The sequence below is a fragment of the Tenrec ecaudatus genome, chromosome 7, assembly GCF_050624435.1.
Source record: "Tenrec ecaudatus isolate mTenEca1 chromosome 7, mTenEca1.hap1, whole genome shotgun sequence".
Classification (NCBI taxonomy): domain Eukaryota; kingdom Metazoa; phylum Chordata; class Mammalia; order Afrosoricida; family Tenrecidae; genus Tenrec; species Tenrec ecaudatus.
This window is the reverse complement of record NC_134536.1, coordinates 137718253-137733908: the sequence shown is the minus strand read 5'-3', so window position 1 is coordinate 137733908 and position 15656 is coordinate 137718253. Positions and strand designations below refer to the sequence as shown.

Here is a 15656-nt window from a genome sequence, read left to right as displayed (position 1 = left end):
ACTTTTGAGGATTAAGTTATATTTGACCCAAACTGTAGCTTTGACTTCTCCTTGCAAACATGTGACAGCTGGGTAACGTGTAAGGAAGACCAACAGGCAGATGCATTTAAATGAAGGTATGGGTGAAAAATTAGGATCTACAATAGACTACCAGAAGAACAAACAAATCTGTGTTGAAAGAGTGCAGCTGTAATTCGGGGAGATGCAGGTGTTCTTCATCCTTAGTTGGGACATGTTAGTAAGAGGGACCCAGCCTTAGAGAAAGGCATTATGCTGACTGCAGTAAAGCATTCCAGAAAAATAAAACAGGAGACCCTTGCCCGATGGTGTGAGATAGTTGTCAACAGCAAAATAAAACATAGCCCACCCGGGAGGATGAGCTATGACCATGAAATATTGGTTACCAAAAGGTTGCTGAGTCAGAACTGTCCTGTGACTTAAAAAATTGTCAGATATAGAAGTCTTTTGAGGTCTTGGTAACATCACACAACACACATCTGCCTCAGCAATCATGATTATAAATGTACCTGTAAAAATTAACCAGACTAGAAATGGATATGATTAGTTTCAGTAATAATATCTGGTCTGCTAATTTCATATGTTATTGAAGGAATCATTTATTAACAACAGGAAAGTCTGTTTAATCTTTAATTGGACCTGAAATATTTGGTCATTTACTTCTAGATTGTGATTCACTGGGACATTTAACCAACAATAAGTCAACTCCAACAGTGTGTTTCCTCAGAAAGATCTACTTTTCAGCTTCATTCTACTTTTTTTTTTCAAAAAAAAAATTTATCTTGAAGAATACAGATTTCTTTCTAAAAATTAGGTATCAGCATGTTAAGTTCTGCAAATCCATTACCCCTGCTCTTACTTGATTTTTAAAAATAGTACTTGGATCTACGGCAGACATTTTGTATTCAATAAATAGACACAAAATACACACACAAAGACTCACAAATGAATTGATGATGTCCAACAAGAATAGGAACCCTTCCATCTGAGTCAGTGGCATGTGGATTGTTAATTGTGGTCTTAACCAGGATCCTTGAGTTTGAATTGGTCATTAGAATGATCATGCTTTTTGAATTTAATTACCAAGAAAATCACTGGGCATTTTTTAAGCCTAAAACTGACAGGTGTGAATTGTGGCCCTGCTTTGAGTATTGTCCCTTTGTATGGCCAGCACCGTTGCTTGAATTTGTAAACTTCATTCAAATTAGAAAATTTTAAAAAAATTTTTAAAACATGAAAGACTTTTCTCCTTTTTATTGGATTTGCCTTTGAATAGTTATAGTATCTCTTGATTCTGCTGAGAACTACATTTACTATTAGATTTTGTAACGTTTTGAGTTTTCGATTGGATTGTAAATGTGCATCTCTATTATGGGCAATGATTGGGAAAGTTACTTCGATAGAAAAGATACTTCCTGGTTAAAGATGATCTCCATTATGAAAGGCAGGCCTTTTGCTAGATTTCGTTTTCCTGGCAAAAGATAGCAAAAGTTTGGGAAGTATTAATTGGATTTTCTTTAAACTAAAAAAAAAATGAATAGGAGCCCATGATGAAGAAATTTATTCAACACACTGGAAACCTAATAATTCTACATGCCATGTTTTATTCTCATTCTCTCTGTCTGTTCCCATGGTGCTAAAGACCCCGTGTGTTTGTCTCTGAAGATGCACAGCAGGAGGAGACCATCAGGATTTGAGTACATTGAAGGTCTTTCTCCTACGCAATTGTGTCTTCTGTACAAAGCACAAAAGAGGGGGAAAGAACAGACAAGGAAGTGAGGACATCTCACAGATCCACATTCTACCCAAAGTAAGAAATATAAATGAAACCGTTTTTTTTCCCTCTTTTATTCTATTTCTTTTCATGAAGCTATTGCAGAAAGATGATTTTTCTGGAGAATTCTTTTGAGTTTTCATGGGGAAGGTTTATAAAGTGCTAGGAGTGGGAGCTGAGTTCAGGGGATGCTAAGAAGTGGGGGTTGACTAGGAGGACACTAAAGGAAAAGGAACATAAAACACGATAAGCAAGAGCGAGGGCCTCCAGAGGGAGGTCAGGTCTGGGGAAATTCATGGAAGAGAATTTTTCTGTCTAGTCACTGAACCAGAATGAGCCGGATGCTGAAGAAGCACTCTATTGTGGAGGACAGGGAGAAAACTGAATATATGTTCATGTGTTGCAAAAACTGGGACAGAGATTCTTTCTTGAGGATCAGGATCTTCATTTCAGCTCAGGAGACCTGAAGATCAAGAGGAGAGTTGCTTCAAACATCCTCTATAACCAACTTCTCCCCCCACCGTCCCCACTGCCAACTCACAGAACCTCATGGTAGAGCAGCACAGCCAAAAGAAATGAAAACAAACTAGTAATTAACCTCTTATATTTCCATAATGCAATGCCATCTGGAGCTCAGGGCTGTTCAGCTCAAGAAGTATCTTTCACACAAAGTCCCTGAGCAGAAGCCTGAATCCAAAGGATTTCCTACTATTTCTGTCTCCTGTCTTGCCACCGCTACTAGCAACTAGAGGAGAATCAGGTGTAATTTTAAAAGAAAGTTAAGTGTTAATACCTGTGGGCTGAAGTCCAGAGTGGCCTGAAAAAAAGAGAGAAAAACATGGATTCATAAGAAATAGAAATCTGTCCCCATAGCCCAGGTCTTCGGTTCCAGAGGTCCCACCTGACAGCTGTCAACTACAGCAAGTCATATGACACAGGGCAGAGAAGACAGCAGGCTCTGAGCCTCTGCCCTGTATGAAGAGTCTGACACACAAACCCAGCCTGATGTTCTTGGCCTGGTGGCTCTCCCTTCCTTTGCCCCAGCAGCTTGACCCCAGATCTAGCTCCCTGAATAGCAGCCTTTCTTTGTCTGCTGCAGGCTGCAAGCACCTTGCTGTGACAAAAACCATGACCTTCTGATTTCTAGCTGTGATGGAATGTGGGGTTGGGGGAAATAAACTTTCACATGGTCACTACACAACAATGACTCCAATGCAGCTGGATTTTCTCCCTAAGTAGGGCTCTCAGAGGGGATTGTGGTCATGGACAGCATCCTTACCTTTCTGGTTTCTGAAGTGGATGAACAGCCCCGCCCCAAGGAAGAGCAGACCCAGGACAAAGCCCCCGATGCCGCTCAGCATCTTGCTCTGTGCGGATTCTGATTGTGATCCTGGAGAAAAAGCCAGGATCGGTGATTGTTACCACAAATCTACCTTCTCAGACTGAGACCCAGAGAACGGGGAGGGATTCTGTTATGTATTATGTAATTCTCCTACGTAAAATAGAAAATCTGCTCACTTCTCGAGGGAAAATTAAAAATTCAATTTGAGTAAATACAAGGCTCAGACATAGAACGCATCAACATTCACTGGGCTGACATTGCATGTTTGACCAGGAGCTGATGCGTAAAGAGCCTGGACTCCATGCCATTGAGTAGCTTGTCTAGAGGAACTGAGCTCATGAAATCAGTGCTGAGATTTCATTCCCTGGAGCAGGTGGGCCCTGCACTGTCCAGGAGGCTCACAATGAACATCTAGACAGAGAGGTCCAGAGCAGCAGGACAGGAAGTGGAAGCTCAGCATCAGAAGCAGGGTGTGGTACCCAGGATGAAGAGGTGATCATGTCCTGTGATATATTGAGAAGATGCACAATGGAGACAGGCTCTTTTCTGCCTCCCAGCCTTCATTGTGTCTCCTAGGAAATAAGTATTTGGGGAAACTTTCAAAGAACTTTATCAATGACCTGAACTAAAGGAGATGAAAACTGAGAGAATATGGGAATATGGCGTGGGAAGAAGAGAAATCTGACACTCAGGGATAGGCCTAGTCCCGCTCCTCGGTGAGTGAGAAGGGTATGAGGTCACATAGAGCTGCTCACTCCACTCCACTGTGACTGGGCTTGTCAGGCTCGGGTGCTCCACTCGGCAGCTATAAACCTCTCCACTCTGAGGAGTGACTTCCAGCATCTCCAGCATCTGGAAGGTCCAGTCTCCATTCTGGATCAGGCCTGTGGACACAACCCCAGCCTTCTCTTCCTGGCCATTGCGGAACCATGTGACTTCAATGTGCCCTGGATAGAAACCATTCACCGAACACACCAGGAGGTTGTGGTGCTGCAGGGGCTGAGTCTTGGCAGGATACACACTCACCACAGGCTCCACTAGGAGAGAAAAGGCAGAGAGATCAGTGAGGGAGACAGAGGAAGTCTTGCTGTGCTGCCCCTCTGTTATTCAAATTAAGGCATCTGTCTTGGGCATGCCTCCCTCAAAGCTCCTCAGTGTGGCCTGGGGGTGGAAATTGATCCTTACAACATGGACTCCTAAAGTTTGAAATACACAAGGAAAATGGCATGTTTTCAATGTAAGGGACAGTTTATTCAATATTGAGGTGTTTACCCAATTTTGCAAGGTATGCATTATTTTTAAAATTACCTGCACCTCAGCTTTCTCATTGATCCCAAGCCCAAAGTCACTGCCACTGAATTCATTCTGACCCACAGCAACCCTAAAACACCAAGTAGAACTGTTTCTGAGGCTGTCAGTCCTTAAGGAAACTTGGAGTGTCTTCGTTTCTGGGTAGACGGTCGGGTCATTTGAACTGCGGCCTTTCCACTTGCTGCCCAATGCTTATCCACTGGGAAACCAGGATTTCTTTACTCAACAATGAAGGATGATAATGGTTATATCTTATCTTTGAGAGTCATATGATAATAGATCAAATTAACATATATACACCTGCAGTTAGCCTTCAATAGATTATCATCTATTTTATTATGATGAATACATTATTTAACAAATATACATAGATTAGGCTCTATTTGTCACCCAGTTGTTATCCTGGTCTACTCTGAGAGAAAATGTGATTCTAGTAGGAAGGATGGGTTGGGCTGGGTGGGGCGGAAAGAGGCTGCAGCCCTAGTGTCCCATCTTGACCTGCTCACACATTTACAGCCACAGCAGAGCCTCCCCACTGGGAGGCAGCAGGCACAGAGGTGATGCTCTCACCCTGTGAACTGGACCTAAGAGGGCATGCGTTCTGAATGAGGAGAAAGTAACACTGAGATCCAACCATTTAAAGGTCATAAGTCTCACTCTTTTGTCAGGACACACTCACCAGCACTGACATTGTTACCATTTACAATCATTTCTCTCTGTAATGAGACATCTGAGGTCAGGACCCCGTCTTGCGGTCATTACTCTATCAGACTCATGCACCCCCTGATATACTTCAGAGCACATCGGGAAATACGTTATAAAAAGGGGGATGCAACTAAGAAACCACAGTTTTGGGGAACCACATACCGGGGGCTTTCAGGTTGATGAGGAATCATGAGTAATACTTTTTAATATATCTCATATAATAAAGTGTTTAAATCTTAACATTGAAAACAACAATCAAGCTACAAACCACACACTGAAGAAAGCCAAATGAAATATCACCAATATGTTAACAATCTGAATTTCCAGAGAACTGATTTCTCTGAGGAAAGTTTAGAAACCCAGAGATATTACTAAATACGTAATTCTAGAGTAATTGCAACTGCCCAATAGATATATGAATATATTTAGCAAGTTGAGAAATTAGAAGTACAAATTGATAGCAATGGAAGTTTCACTGAGCACTTGGCGATACTACAAATAACTGGAGCCACATCTGCAGAAGAATGAAGCAGGACCCAGACCCCACCCATCAACAACCTCCAGAAAGGTGTGTGCAGGGCTGTCTCCTCTCCCCACCCTCCTTCACTCTGGAAGCTGAGCAAATAATCAGAGAAGCTGGATGGCATGAAACGCCAGGCGTCGGTGTCTAAGAAAGACCATCATCGCACTGAGAATAGAGAAGAGGTGTCCATGTCCAACCAGTGCTGCTCAGGACCCAGATAGATGTCCTTGCTACACAGTCCAGGGTGAGTTGTGGCCTCAGTCCCTGGGAAAGCCTTGCACTCTCTCACTGAACGAATGGGCAGGGAATGAGCTAGGACAAAACAAATGAGCGCGCACACTGTCCCAACAGAGACCTCGGCCCAAGAAACACGTGAATTCTGGACGAAGAGGGACTTGATTGCTGGGTGAGCTCAGAGACGCTACTGACTGTGGTACGTCTTCCCTGGGCTTTAAGGAGCCACTGTGCTCTTTGGGCCCAGCTGCAGGTCTCTGCTCTGTGATAAACCTCTTCACACAATGTTGTCTTTTTGTCCATGCCATCTCTAGGAACAGTTCATCTGTGTAACAATGTAGATATGTATGTTTTTTTAAAAAAGCAAAACTTTGGACCTAAATAAGGGTCTGTAAAAATTCATCCCAGTTAACTGCTGTAAAATACCGTCCAGCATATGACCCAGGGGAAGGAGGAAAGTGAATTAGCTGTCCAGTCTCAGGTGATTCCTAACAAGCCCTGAAGTGGTTCTCTCAGAACAGAGACCCCAATCGGCCTGCCCCCTGAAGATGCCCTCTGAGTTCAGGGCGGCTCCAGCAGGACAACAAACACCAAGGTCCTCAAGTCTGTGGGATTGCCGAGGGGAGCCGCTATGCCTCCTCCCTGCACAAACTGACCCCAGCCGCCTTCAGTTTCCCCCCTTCCCTGCTCTGGACCACAAACCCACGGACTTCAGATGGTTATCGGGGTTTTTATCCCCCACCTCAGAGAGCCCCCATCTGAGTCAGCCCGCGAGAAATAATGAGCCCGTGTCTGCTCTGTGTCCTCACAGTGACACAGCCCGAAAGAGTCCTTCAGGGGCCCCGGGGTCTCAGAATTCACATGCCTCCCACCAGGGAGAACTCCATCCATTACTCAGGCCCTGTGCCCTCAGAGACCTGTTCACACAAACAAACAAACACCGCGTGATGCTCATTTCCGGGATCTTCCGGCTGGGAAGCATGGGTGTAAGGACGGTGTGTGACTACCTTCACAAGACACCCACTGTCCCCTGTCCACCTCGGTTCCCCCCACGGCCTCCCAAATCCCCCAGCCCCTGACCTGCCGGCCCCCATGTCTCCCAGGACCCCCCAACCCAATCCCATCTCAGGTGCCTTCCCTGCAGCCCCGCCTTCTCCCCATCTCAGCTTCTCCCCCAGCGACCCAAGGGCCCCAGAGAGACCCTCCTGCACCCACACCCTCCGCACCCACACTGCCCCCCACAAGACAGACACACACACACACACTGACAAACTGACACACGCGCGCACACACACACAGACACGCACGCGCGCGCTCACCTCGCCGCTGCACTGTGAAGCTCTCACCGACCCCGTAGTTGTGTCTGCAGGCCGTGTCCACCTGTGCCCGTCTATCCTCTATGATCTCCTTCTGGCTGTTCCAGGACTGGGCTTCCGGCCGGCCCAGCACCGTCACTGCCAGGTACTCCCCCACGTCGCTGTCGAAGCGCACAATCTCCTCTCCGTTATAGATGTGTCTCTCCACAAACCGCACCCGCTCAGTCCCATTGGTGAAATGACACTCAGGTATAAACTGCCACAGGGAGTGAGCTGCGGGGACAGGAAGTGCCAGTCAGCAAGAACTCCTGGGGGGAAACGCAGACCACGCCCAGTGGGCATCACCCTGCCGGCAGAGGGTCGCCCATACTCCCAGGCCGACCCCTCTGGTACTTCATCCCCTCAGACCCCCACCCCACCCATCCCCCGCCTGTCTGAGCCAGGCAAGCCCATCTGCCTGTCCCAGGGCCTGGCGGAGCCCCTGCTGCTCAGACTCAGGCCTCAGCCTCCATTGGGCGCCCAGGAGGCTCTGTCCCTGTCCTGTGTCTACACAACCTTTCCTGCAGCCCCTTCTGTCACAGGGTCCCCTGAACCCCAGCTCAGAGTGAGGGGAAAGGGGCAGAAAGACCCGGAAATGGAAGAGGCTCCAGGCCTCAGGCAACCGCTCAGCCTTATTCATTTGTTCCTCCACAGTTCAACCTGTGAGGAATCATTCCCTTTGCTGCTTTTGCTTTGACTCAGCAGTTTAACATCAATGCAGCTATTACCGCGATAATAAGGACCAATATGTTCTCTACACTGACAGGACAATAAACAAACAAATAAAAACAGAAAAGCCAAACTCCCAGAGTTGCTGCTGAATCACAGAGACCTCAGGTGACAGGGGCCAAGTGGCTCTGCAGGTTTCTGAGACTGTCACTTTACCGGAGTGGAGAGCCTGGTCTTTCTCACACTGAGTCCTGGGGGGTCTCCACCTGCTCATCTCACGGGGAGCAGCCCACCATGGAACCCCTAGGCCTCCCTGGAACACAAAACGGCCGGATGAAGGAATTGTTTAAAATCTGTCATATGATCTACTTCTATCGCCTTCTGATTTGTCTTCCTTTGCTCAGCGGCAACATGTAAAACACTCGATTCCTTTGTCATTTTAAGTCCAAACTGCAAAAATATTTGTGGACAACTACCAACACTGAAGCTCTTGCTTCTGAGTTCTAGGAGTGAAAGCAGGTAAACTGCACTGTGGATTATCTGAGAGCGCTGCCACCCCGACCATGAGGGCAGGGCACAGTGTGGGAAGAGATGGTGGGGTTGTGAGCCCACATCCTGGGACAAGGCAGCAGGGCTGTGGGCAGGACTTTCCCAAAGCTCTGCCCTGGGCACCTCTCTGCTGCCCTTCTCTGTTCATGGAGTCAGTGAGAAGTACCAAAGCCGACACCTTTCCTTTAGCAATCAAATCCAGTAATGTCACTTTCTCATTTCCAAACGTATGTCTCAACGTACTGGGACTTTCATGTCAGCCCAAGGCAGGGAACGCGATTTTCCCCAGAACAAAACCACATGGAACCCGTAGGTGGTGAAGCCTTGTAGGTAATATTCACCGTTTAGATTTAGTTATAAATAACAATACCTGAGGAACTATTGCTTTAAACAGATAAAAAACCAGGATCCAATAAAAAACAGGTTCCCCATTCCTTATATACAGTACACAATCAAAAGATCTCATAAAACAAAATATGAGGGAAAATATTTGAGTTTGATGATAAACTCATTTGTCAATTCTGCCCTGTTTAGAGGTCAGATATGTCTCAGAGCTCTGACCTGTAGTGTGTGTGCTTCTGTGTATTCTTGTGATTTTTTTTTAAGTTTAATCAAAGTGAGGATGGGGTTTAAAATATTTTAGGGGAGCACTGATGATTGTATAACTGAACTCAATGGGACTGAACAACAGAATTGCATGTGAGTGGATCTAATGGATTTTGTAAGATATGTCAATAAAAGTATTTTTTAAAACATTTTAGGAGGCATTGACAATTAAAGTTTGGGGTATAAAATTACTATGGATGATAGAGGAGTTATATAGGAAACTACTCGTGGCACTTAGCACCATGCCTGTCTTAACACTAGAGAGACAAGGATATTGTGAGCCATGTAACGTGAGCATAAGGGGTGACGATCACGAACTCCTTAGAGATTGAAAAGATCTAAACCTCATACCGATTGGCTCAATAAGATAATAAAGTGGAAAACCTTTGCAGAGAAGCAACCTAAAGGGCATTGGAAGGTGTGTGTATGTGACATGTGAGTCGACACCTTTCAGAAGCAGTGCATCGTAAGCTAGTGTTGGCGACTTTAGCAATGTTGACACTTCGCGATGAAGAATCCTCCACGGTGGGTGGGTCTGCCTTGACTGCCAGACATTGAGCACATCCCTGGCTTCTCCCCAACTCCATGCCTGCAGCTTCTCCCCAGTGCAGACAAGCCAAATGTCTCCAGACATGGACGAGCACTTCCAGAGGGACAGCATGGTCTCTGGGTGGAAGCCACTGAGCCAAAGCATCTGAAGAATCAGGGCCGTAAAGTCAATGTTAACGAGAAAACGCGTGGCAATTGTGTGGATGGTTTTGTCAATATTACGTCTGAGGAAATCCTTAGGATGAAACACAGTTCCTTGTTGGCTGGAGTGTGAATGTGTGTGTTGTGGGGCTGATCCTAAGGACAGGGTACTTGGAAACAGACAGCAAGATCGATAAAGTCCAATGAGAGAATGAAAAAATATCACGATTTCTAAAAGCAGCTGAGTAAATGTTTGCAAGATGCCACCAAACTGAGCAGTAAAAAAGGTCTCTGCATTAGGCCTGCGGAATGGCTACATTGGGGTATGATTTGTTGAGAATATTTTCACCAGAATAAAAATAAAAGGGGGACAGTGAATGGACAAAGCTCCAGCATGGGTGTCTGGAAGGAGTAAGTATTTTCCAGGTCATTAATTATCAACAATGGAATCACAGATGGCCAGAGATGTGTTTATTGCCTGGCTTATTAGTCACTTTATATCTATGATTTCAATTGAGAATAGACAAGCTGCCATAGGTGAAAACAAAAAAATAATTGTCTCTGTAAAACTGCCTCCTTCTTCTCATCTAGCATTTTATATAAAACCTTGATCATTTTCTCCATCATACATTTGTATTGAAGCTTAAGTCTGAGGATTCATGAATAATTATATCCTATGAAAAAACCCCTCCCCATGGAGTCAGTGCCCACTCCTAGCACCTCTACAGGACAAAGTAGAGCCGCAGGGTGAGCAAGTCTGTCATCTGTAAACCCGGAGCACTCATCTCATAGACAAGCAGATAACTCTAACGGTTTCCCAGGGAACACTACTGGGTCTGAACCCCAACCTTTATGGTAAGGAGCCCAGGACTATAACAGCTGTGACATTCTGTGTCTGCTGAAGGTTACAGGTGTCCAGGAATCCAAAACATTCTAGAGAAAGACTAACCTGTTAGTTATTTTGAAGGTGCTCAACCTTAGATGTTAGCCACAGGTTTGGGGCTCTGTAGACTTTGAAAATGAGTGAGCAGATGAAGTTTTTAGAAACCCCCATGAAACTAATGATAAGGGGGATCATATTCAACCTGACTGTAGGATGATAGTCTATCAAATGAAAGTTTACATAAGTCAGAGAAAGCCGGCATCACAGACGTGCTGAGCACTGACCATGAGCCCCTGGTGGACATGCTGGGCGATGGGAGGATGGCAGTGGTGACAGGAGAGCACAGGTGGAAAGGTTCCCAAAGATGACATGACAGGAGTAGGAGAGGGGTCAATTAGAAGCCTTGAACGAGGCGCATTCCCCTTGTAGTCAGAGACACTGCAGCTTCCTCAGGTAGAGACACTGCTGACGCGGAGCTGCAATGATGCGCGAAGAGACTTTAAAGTGACAGTCTGGTCACGGTGACTTCATCCCTGTGACAACGGATGAATTCATCCCTTTTAAAAGACGAATTGCCCAACTCAATGTGATGAGAAAGATAATAATGCTCCTCGTGTACCTGCTCTTCTGAGACCCTTCAGTGATGGGATGAAATATCTTGAGGGTAAATAATCAGCTTATGGTACATCATATGCAAGTTTCAAGTATCACTCTCTATTTTCTCCTAGAAAACATGTTCTAGTAGTTAGTCTATAGTTACCAAACTATATTATTTTCTAGATCTTATGATGACAATGTGTTTCAAAATTCCATGTGGCCCTTATTCTGTAGCTTGAATATTCATAATGTTAAGTGCAGAAATTTTTCCTGTTTTCCTGTGGATTGCTGCCTTCTCTTCCATCAAAGATGTTGGGAATTACTTGAAAACATGAATATTTTTAATAAATAAAAAGAGACACATGCAAAATGAGGGAAGAACTACATAAATGAAAAAATAATTAAATCAATGTTAAATAAAGTAGACCAGGCTCTTTCAATTTAAAAAATTATAATTGTAGAACTCTGCATGTTTTCAGATATCACTGATAACAGAGTATACAGTTACCTGGGTGTGGAAGAGAGGAAGACTATGTGGATAAAGGTGTTAAAAACTGTTGAAATAAAGAAACAGAAGCGTGGCAGAGAAGCCACACGTGTAGTGACTACTAGACTCATGCAGTCATCAAGGTCCGCTGGGCAGACTGAGAGTTCTTTTGGAGAGCATGCATGTGCATGTGCATGGATGGAAACATTATCGCTACCTGAGGGAAGAGTGTAGCGAGACAGCCCGTAACCCTCATGCTTTCCCCGTGTCATCTCTTTAATCCACAAAACAGCTCCATGAAGATGGTGCTATTTTCCTCACTTGACAACTGATGGGATTAAAGCCCACAGGAGCCAAATGACGTTTCCATGGACAAATATTTCATGGCAAGTGACATAAGGATTAGATCTCAGGAGATCCAGCTCCAGGCTCCTAGCACTTCACCAGGACACTATATTAACTGTCTATAAGTGATGACTGTTATGTCCTGGGTCTAGAACCACAGTGCATGTGCGTGAGTCATTCCTAGGAAAGATGGACAAGGGGCTCACAATTGCTAAATATAATAAATCATTTTCAATTCTCACTGGAGACCACCAAAGACCTAAACTTATCCGAACATTCAAATTACTTAGGCTTTTGTTATTTTACATTATCTGCATATTCCAACTTTTTAATCCCAAGTCCTTCTAAACAATAATGAACTCAGCACACAAGTGTCATATTAGAGCTCTGCTATTTCACTCTATTGACCTACATCTCATTTTTATCCCTTCCAATTGTAGGCCTTGTGTATAATAACTGCAGAATGTTCCCATGCTTTATGCTGAGAGAGGCGATTACCTTTGCTCATTGCTGTGTCCACTTTGCCTACGGCAGTGACTGCTGTATTGTTGTGAAACAAAATCCAAAGCCCTGCAATCAAGTGGATCCTGACTCACAGCTAGCATGTCTTGATTTTCAAGGCTGTAATTCTTTATGGGAGCAGATAGGGTTCTGTTGCTCCAGGTGTTCTTTAGGCCACCAGTGTTTCCTAGGTGAAATCATGACTGAGTGTGGAACCCATCAGCATTGCAGATACAGTCACTCCTGGACTCCTTCCTATAGTCTACACATCTCTGGTTGTCACTTCCCTCCAGCTTGGATCAAGACACTCATTCTTCTGTGTAAGTCCAGCTGATTCTTTGGTCCCACAGCACAAGCTCTCTGGAAGGCCAGCTTCTTAACGGAGTCAATTCTACTGCTGTGGCCACGTCCTTACCTCCCATGCCCTCTTCAGTGAGTCACCAACCTGCATACACCACCGACTCTGCCAGTGTCGGTGCTCACGTTTCTGTCATGTTCTCACCGAGAATCTGTCACTTCTCAGAGGTGCTCGTCACCGTGGACCACGTCCTCCTCCTGAAATCAAATGTGCTCTCCTTGGCTTCTGCGCATCTTCTCCTTCTCTTGGTTTTCCTCAAGAGCAGTGGTGCTCCTGCTCAGTCACCTTGACTACTCATTTAACTAGATCAACTTTGAAAGTAAAGACACCCCAATGCTAGTCAATGACCCTCTTCTTGCTTTCTACCCAGATGATCTCTGCCCACATAATTTCCTCTACGTCTAGTATTTAATAGAGTTCAATGACACCAACTCCTTTATCCACAGTGCTAAATTCCCTCTTGATTCAGGTCTCAGATATTTAATTGGTCTCTTCACATCTAATCATTAGTGTCAAATGGGATATGAAACCTAACTTAAACCTTCATTTTTGTATCCTCCCACGTGAAACCATTTCTTCCTTTGATTTTTACAAACACAATTAAGAGCATTGTGGCTTCGGCGTCAATGTGGCTGGGCTAGAATTCTCAGTAGTTTGGCAGGAATCCCTCCTGATGCGGTCTAACCATGATGGAGGCTGCTTTGAGCAACCAAGGAGTTGTGGACAATATGCGAGGGAGGCAAGTCCTTTACTCAGGTCACAGCCCTGATGCATTGCAAGCACGTTTCCTTGGGGTCTAACCTACTGCTCATATGAATAGATTCTGTAGGGAAGCTAGTTTGCTTCTTGCTTGTCTCGATTCTGCATTAGATCACTGAGTTCGGGTTCTTTCTACTTGAGCCAGTGAAATGCAATATGGTCTTTCTGCTTTATTTCCTGTCTCCTGGATTTCTTCCTGCTTCCAGGTTTTTCAGACTTACTGGCTGTGCCAGTCCAGAAAATTCTCCAGTTGAACATGTGAACAACAGACTTCAACTGTTTCTGTCAGAGTTTGAGCCAATTCTTCATATATATCTCTTTATATGCTATATATGTATGTGTGTGTATATATGTATATGTGTATATGTATGTGTGTGTATGTGCACACATGCTTTGCCTCTGTACAAACTCAACCTTACACAAACACCACTATCTACTTAGTTTTTCAGGATATAATCTTTAGAGATAAGTGTGATTTTCTGCTTTCCTGACTGTGTGCATTTTATGCACCAATACGCCATCTGACCAAACATGACCACTTTTCTCTGTCTTCATCGCCACAGAACTAAATTAAGCTACAAATATATTTTCCCTGAATAATTCCATGTTCCCAAATGGTCCATTTGTCTCCAGTTAAACCCTACAGCACCTCCACCTAGTGGTTGGAATGATGTTTTACACTAACATCTATACCTCTCCTGAAGTAAACCTGTATGGAGCCCAGGTGGTGGACTGGTGCAGTGCTGGCCTGTGAGCTGCATGATGGCAGCTCTAAGCCACCAGAAGCTCCTCAGGAGAGAGATGGGGCCTTCTTTTCCTGTAAACAGTTACAGCCTCAGAAACCCACAGGGGGCGCTATGAGCCAGCACAGAGTGGAAGGCAGTGTATTTTTGAGATGTAAAAGTGGTGGTGCTGTCAGGTAGGCATTGGAATGCTAACCCCAGGGTTGCTGTTTCAAAGCCACCCGACATCCAGCAGGAGGAAGCTGAGGCTCTCTGTCTCCAGAGTGATACAGCCCTGGAAACTTGATATCGGGTTACTGTGAGGCAGAACTGACTCAAGAGCCGTGGGTTGCATGGCCCTTCTGGGACTCCACCTATGTCTTGATGTAACTTAAGAGTTCTTCCCATGGCTGTCAGGCCTTAAATGCGTTTGCTCCTGACTCTCCCCTGAGCCTCACCTCCATCCCTGTCCCTCTCCCTCTTGTTTGCTCTGTTCCAGTCACTCTGCCTTCCTTTAACCCTCAACCCCGGAAACCTCCTCTCACAAGGAGACCTTTCTGCTCAAGTTTCCTCTCCCTGGAGCTCTTGTCTCTCAGGTCTTCACAGGGCTGACTTTTCTCTTCATTCATCTTCTAACTACATGACATTTTCTCAGGGAGAAATCTCAAGTCACTTGTTGTGGAATGAATATTGGTATTTATATGATAAAAATACATAATTATTGAAGAAGATGTCAATTTTTTCAGAGCTCATGATGTAACATGACCTGAGTGCCCTGACCATGTTGGCTCTTCCTCTACCTTAGCTCACCTGTAATAATGATCACAGAGAGTGGGTACTTACATTCGGTCTCCCTGGACAAAGCCAGAGGAGGGCTCAGCACCGTCAGTATCAGTATGAGAGCTCCCAAGTTCACCATGCTGGAGACCAGGAGGACACGAAGAGGAGAGGAACAAGCAAGTCTCTCAATGAGAGCTTTGACCCTCCTCCACCCAAATCCCAATAAAGACAAACCAAAAGACTCACTACTGTGTCTCTGGATTGGGTAACCTCAGTGCTGAGATCCAATCAGCATAAAGATTGCAAAGCATCACCAGTTGCTGGTCAGACATTTAGCTTGAAGGTCCTTTCCTAAAACAGACTGGTCTTCAGTGAAGAGGATTATTTCAATGCAGTCCTTTACCTAATGGAATCAACTACATCTAAAATCTTTAAATTGGTTCCTATC

At 44.9% G+C, this 15656-nt stretch overlaps 1 protein-coding gene across 1 annotated transcript; it reads right to left on the bottom strand.

Moving 5' to 3' along the window:
- Positions 1-1605: 1605 nt before the first annotated feature.
- LOC142453674 (DLA class II histocompatibility antigen, DR-1 beta chain-like) lies at positions 1606-15390 on the bottom strand. Its single transcript, XM_075555217.1, has 6 exons — positions 15272-15390; positions 7227-7496; positions 3890-4171; positions 3072-3182; positions 2586-2609; positions 1606-2255 (listed from the first exon to the last, which is right to left on the bottom strand). Exons 1-6 carry the CDS (start codon positions 15345-15347, stop codon positions 2242-2244), a joined length of 777 nt encoding a protein of 258 aa, XP_075411332.1. The 5' UTR covers positions 15348-15390; the 3' UTR covers positions 1606-2241.
- Between the last annotated feature and the right edge of the window lie 266 nt (positions 15391-15656).

Excerpts from the sequence above, each read along its gene's own strand:
- LOC142453674 (XM_075555217.1), bottom strand. The coding sequence starts at position 15,347 with ATGGTGAACTTGGGAGCTCTCATACTGATACTGACGGTGCTGAGCCCT. Across the intron at positions 3,183-3,889 it reads CCCAGTCACAGTGGAGTGGA|GATCACAATCAGAATCCGCA; the intron begins GTGAGCAGCTCT and ends CTTTTTCTCCAG. Across the intron at positions 2,610-3,071 it reads CCACTTCAGAAACCAGAAAG|GCCACTCTGGACTTCAGCCC; the intron begins GTAAGGATGCTG and ends TCTTTTTTTCAG.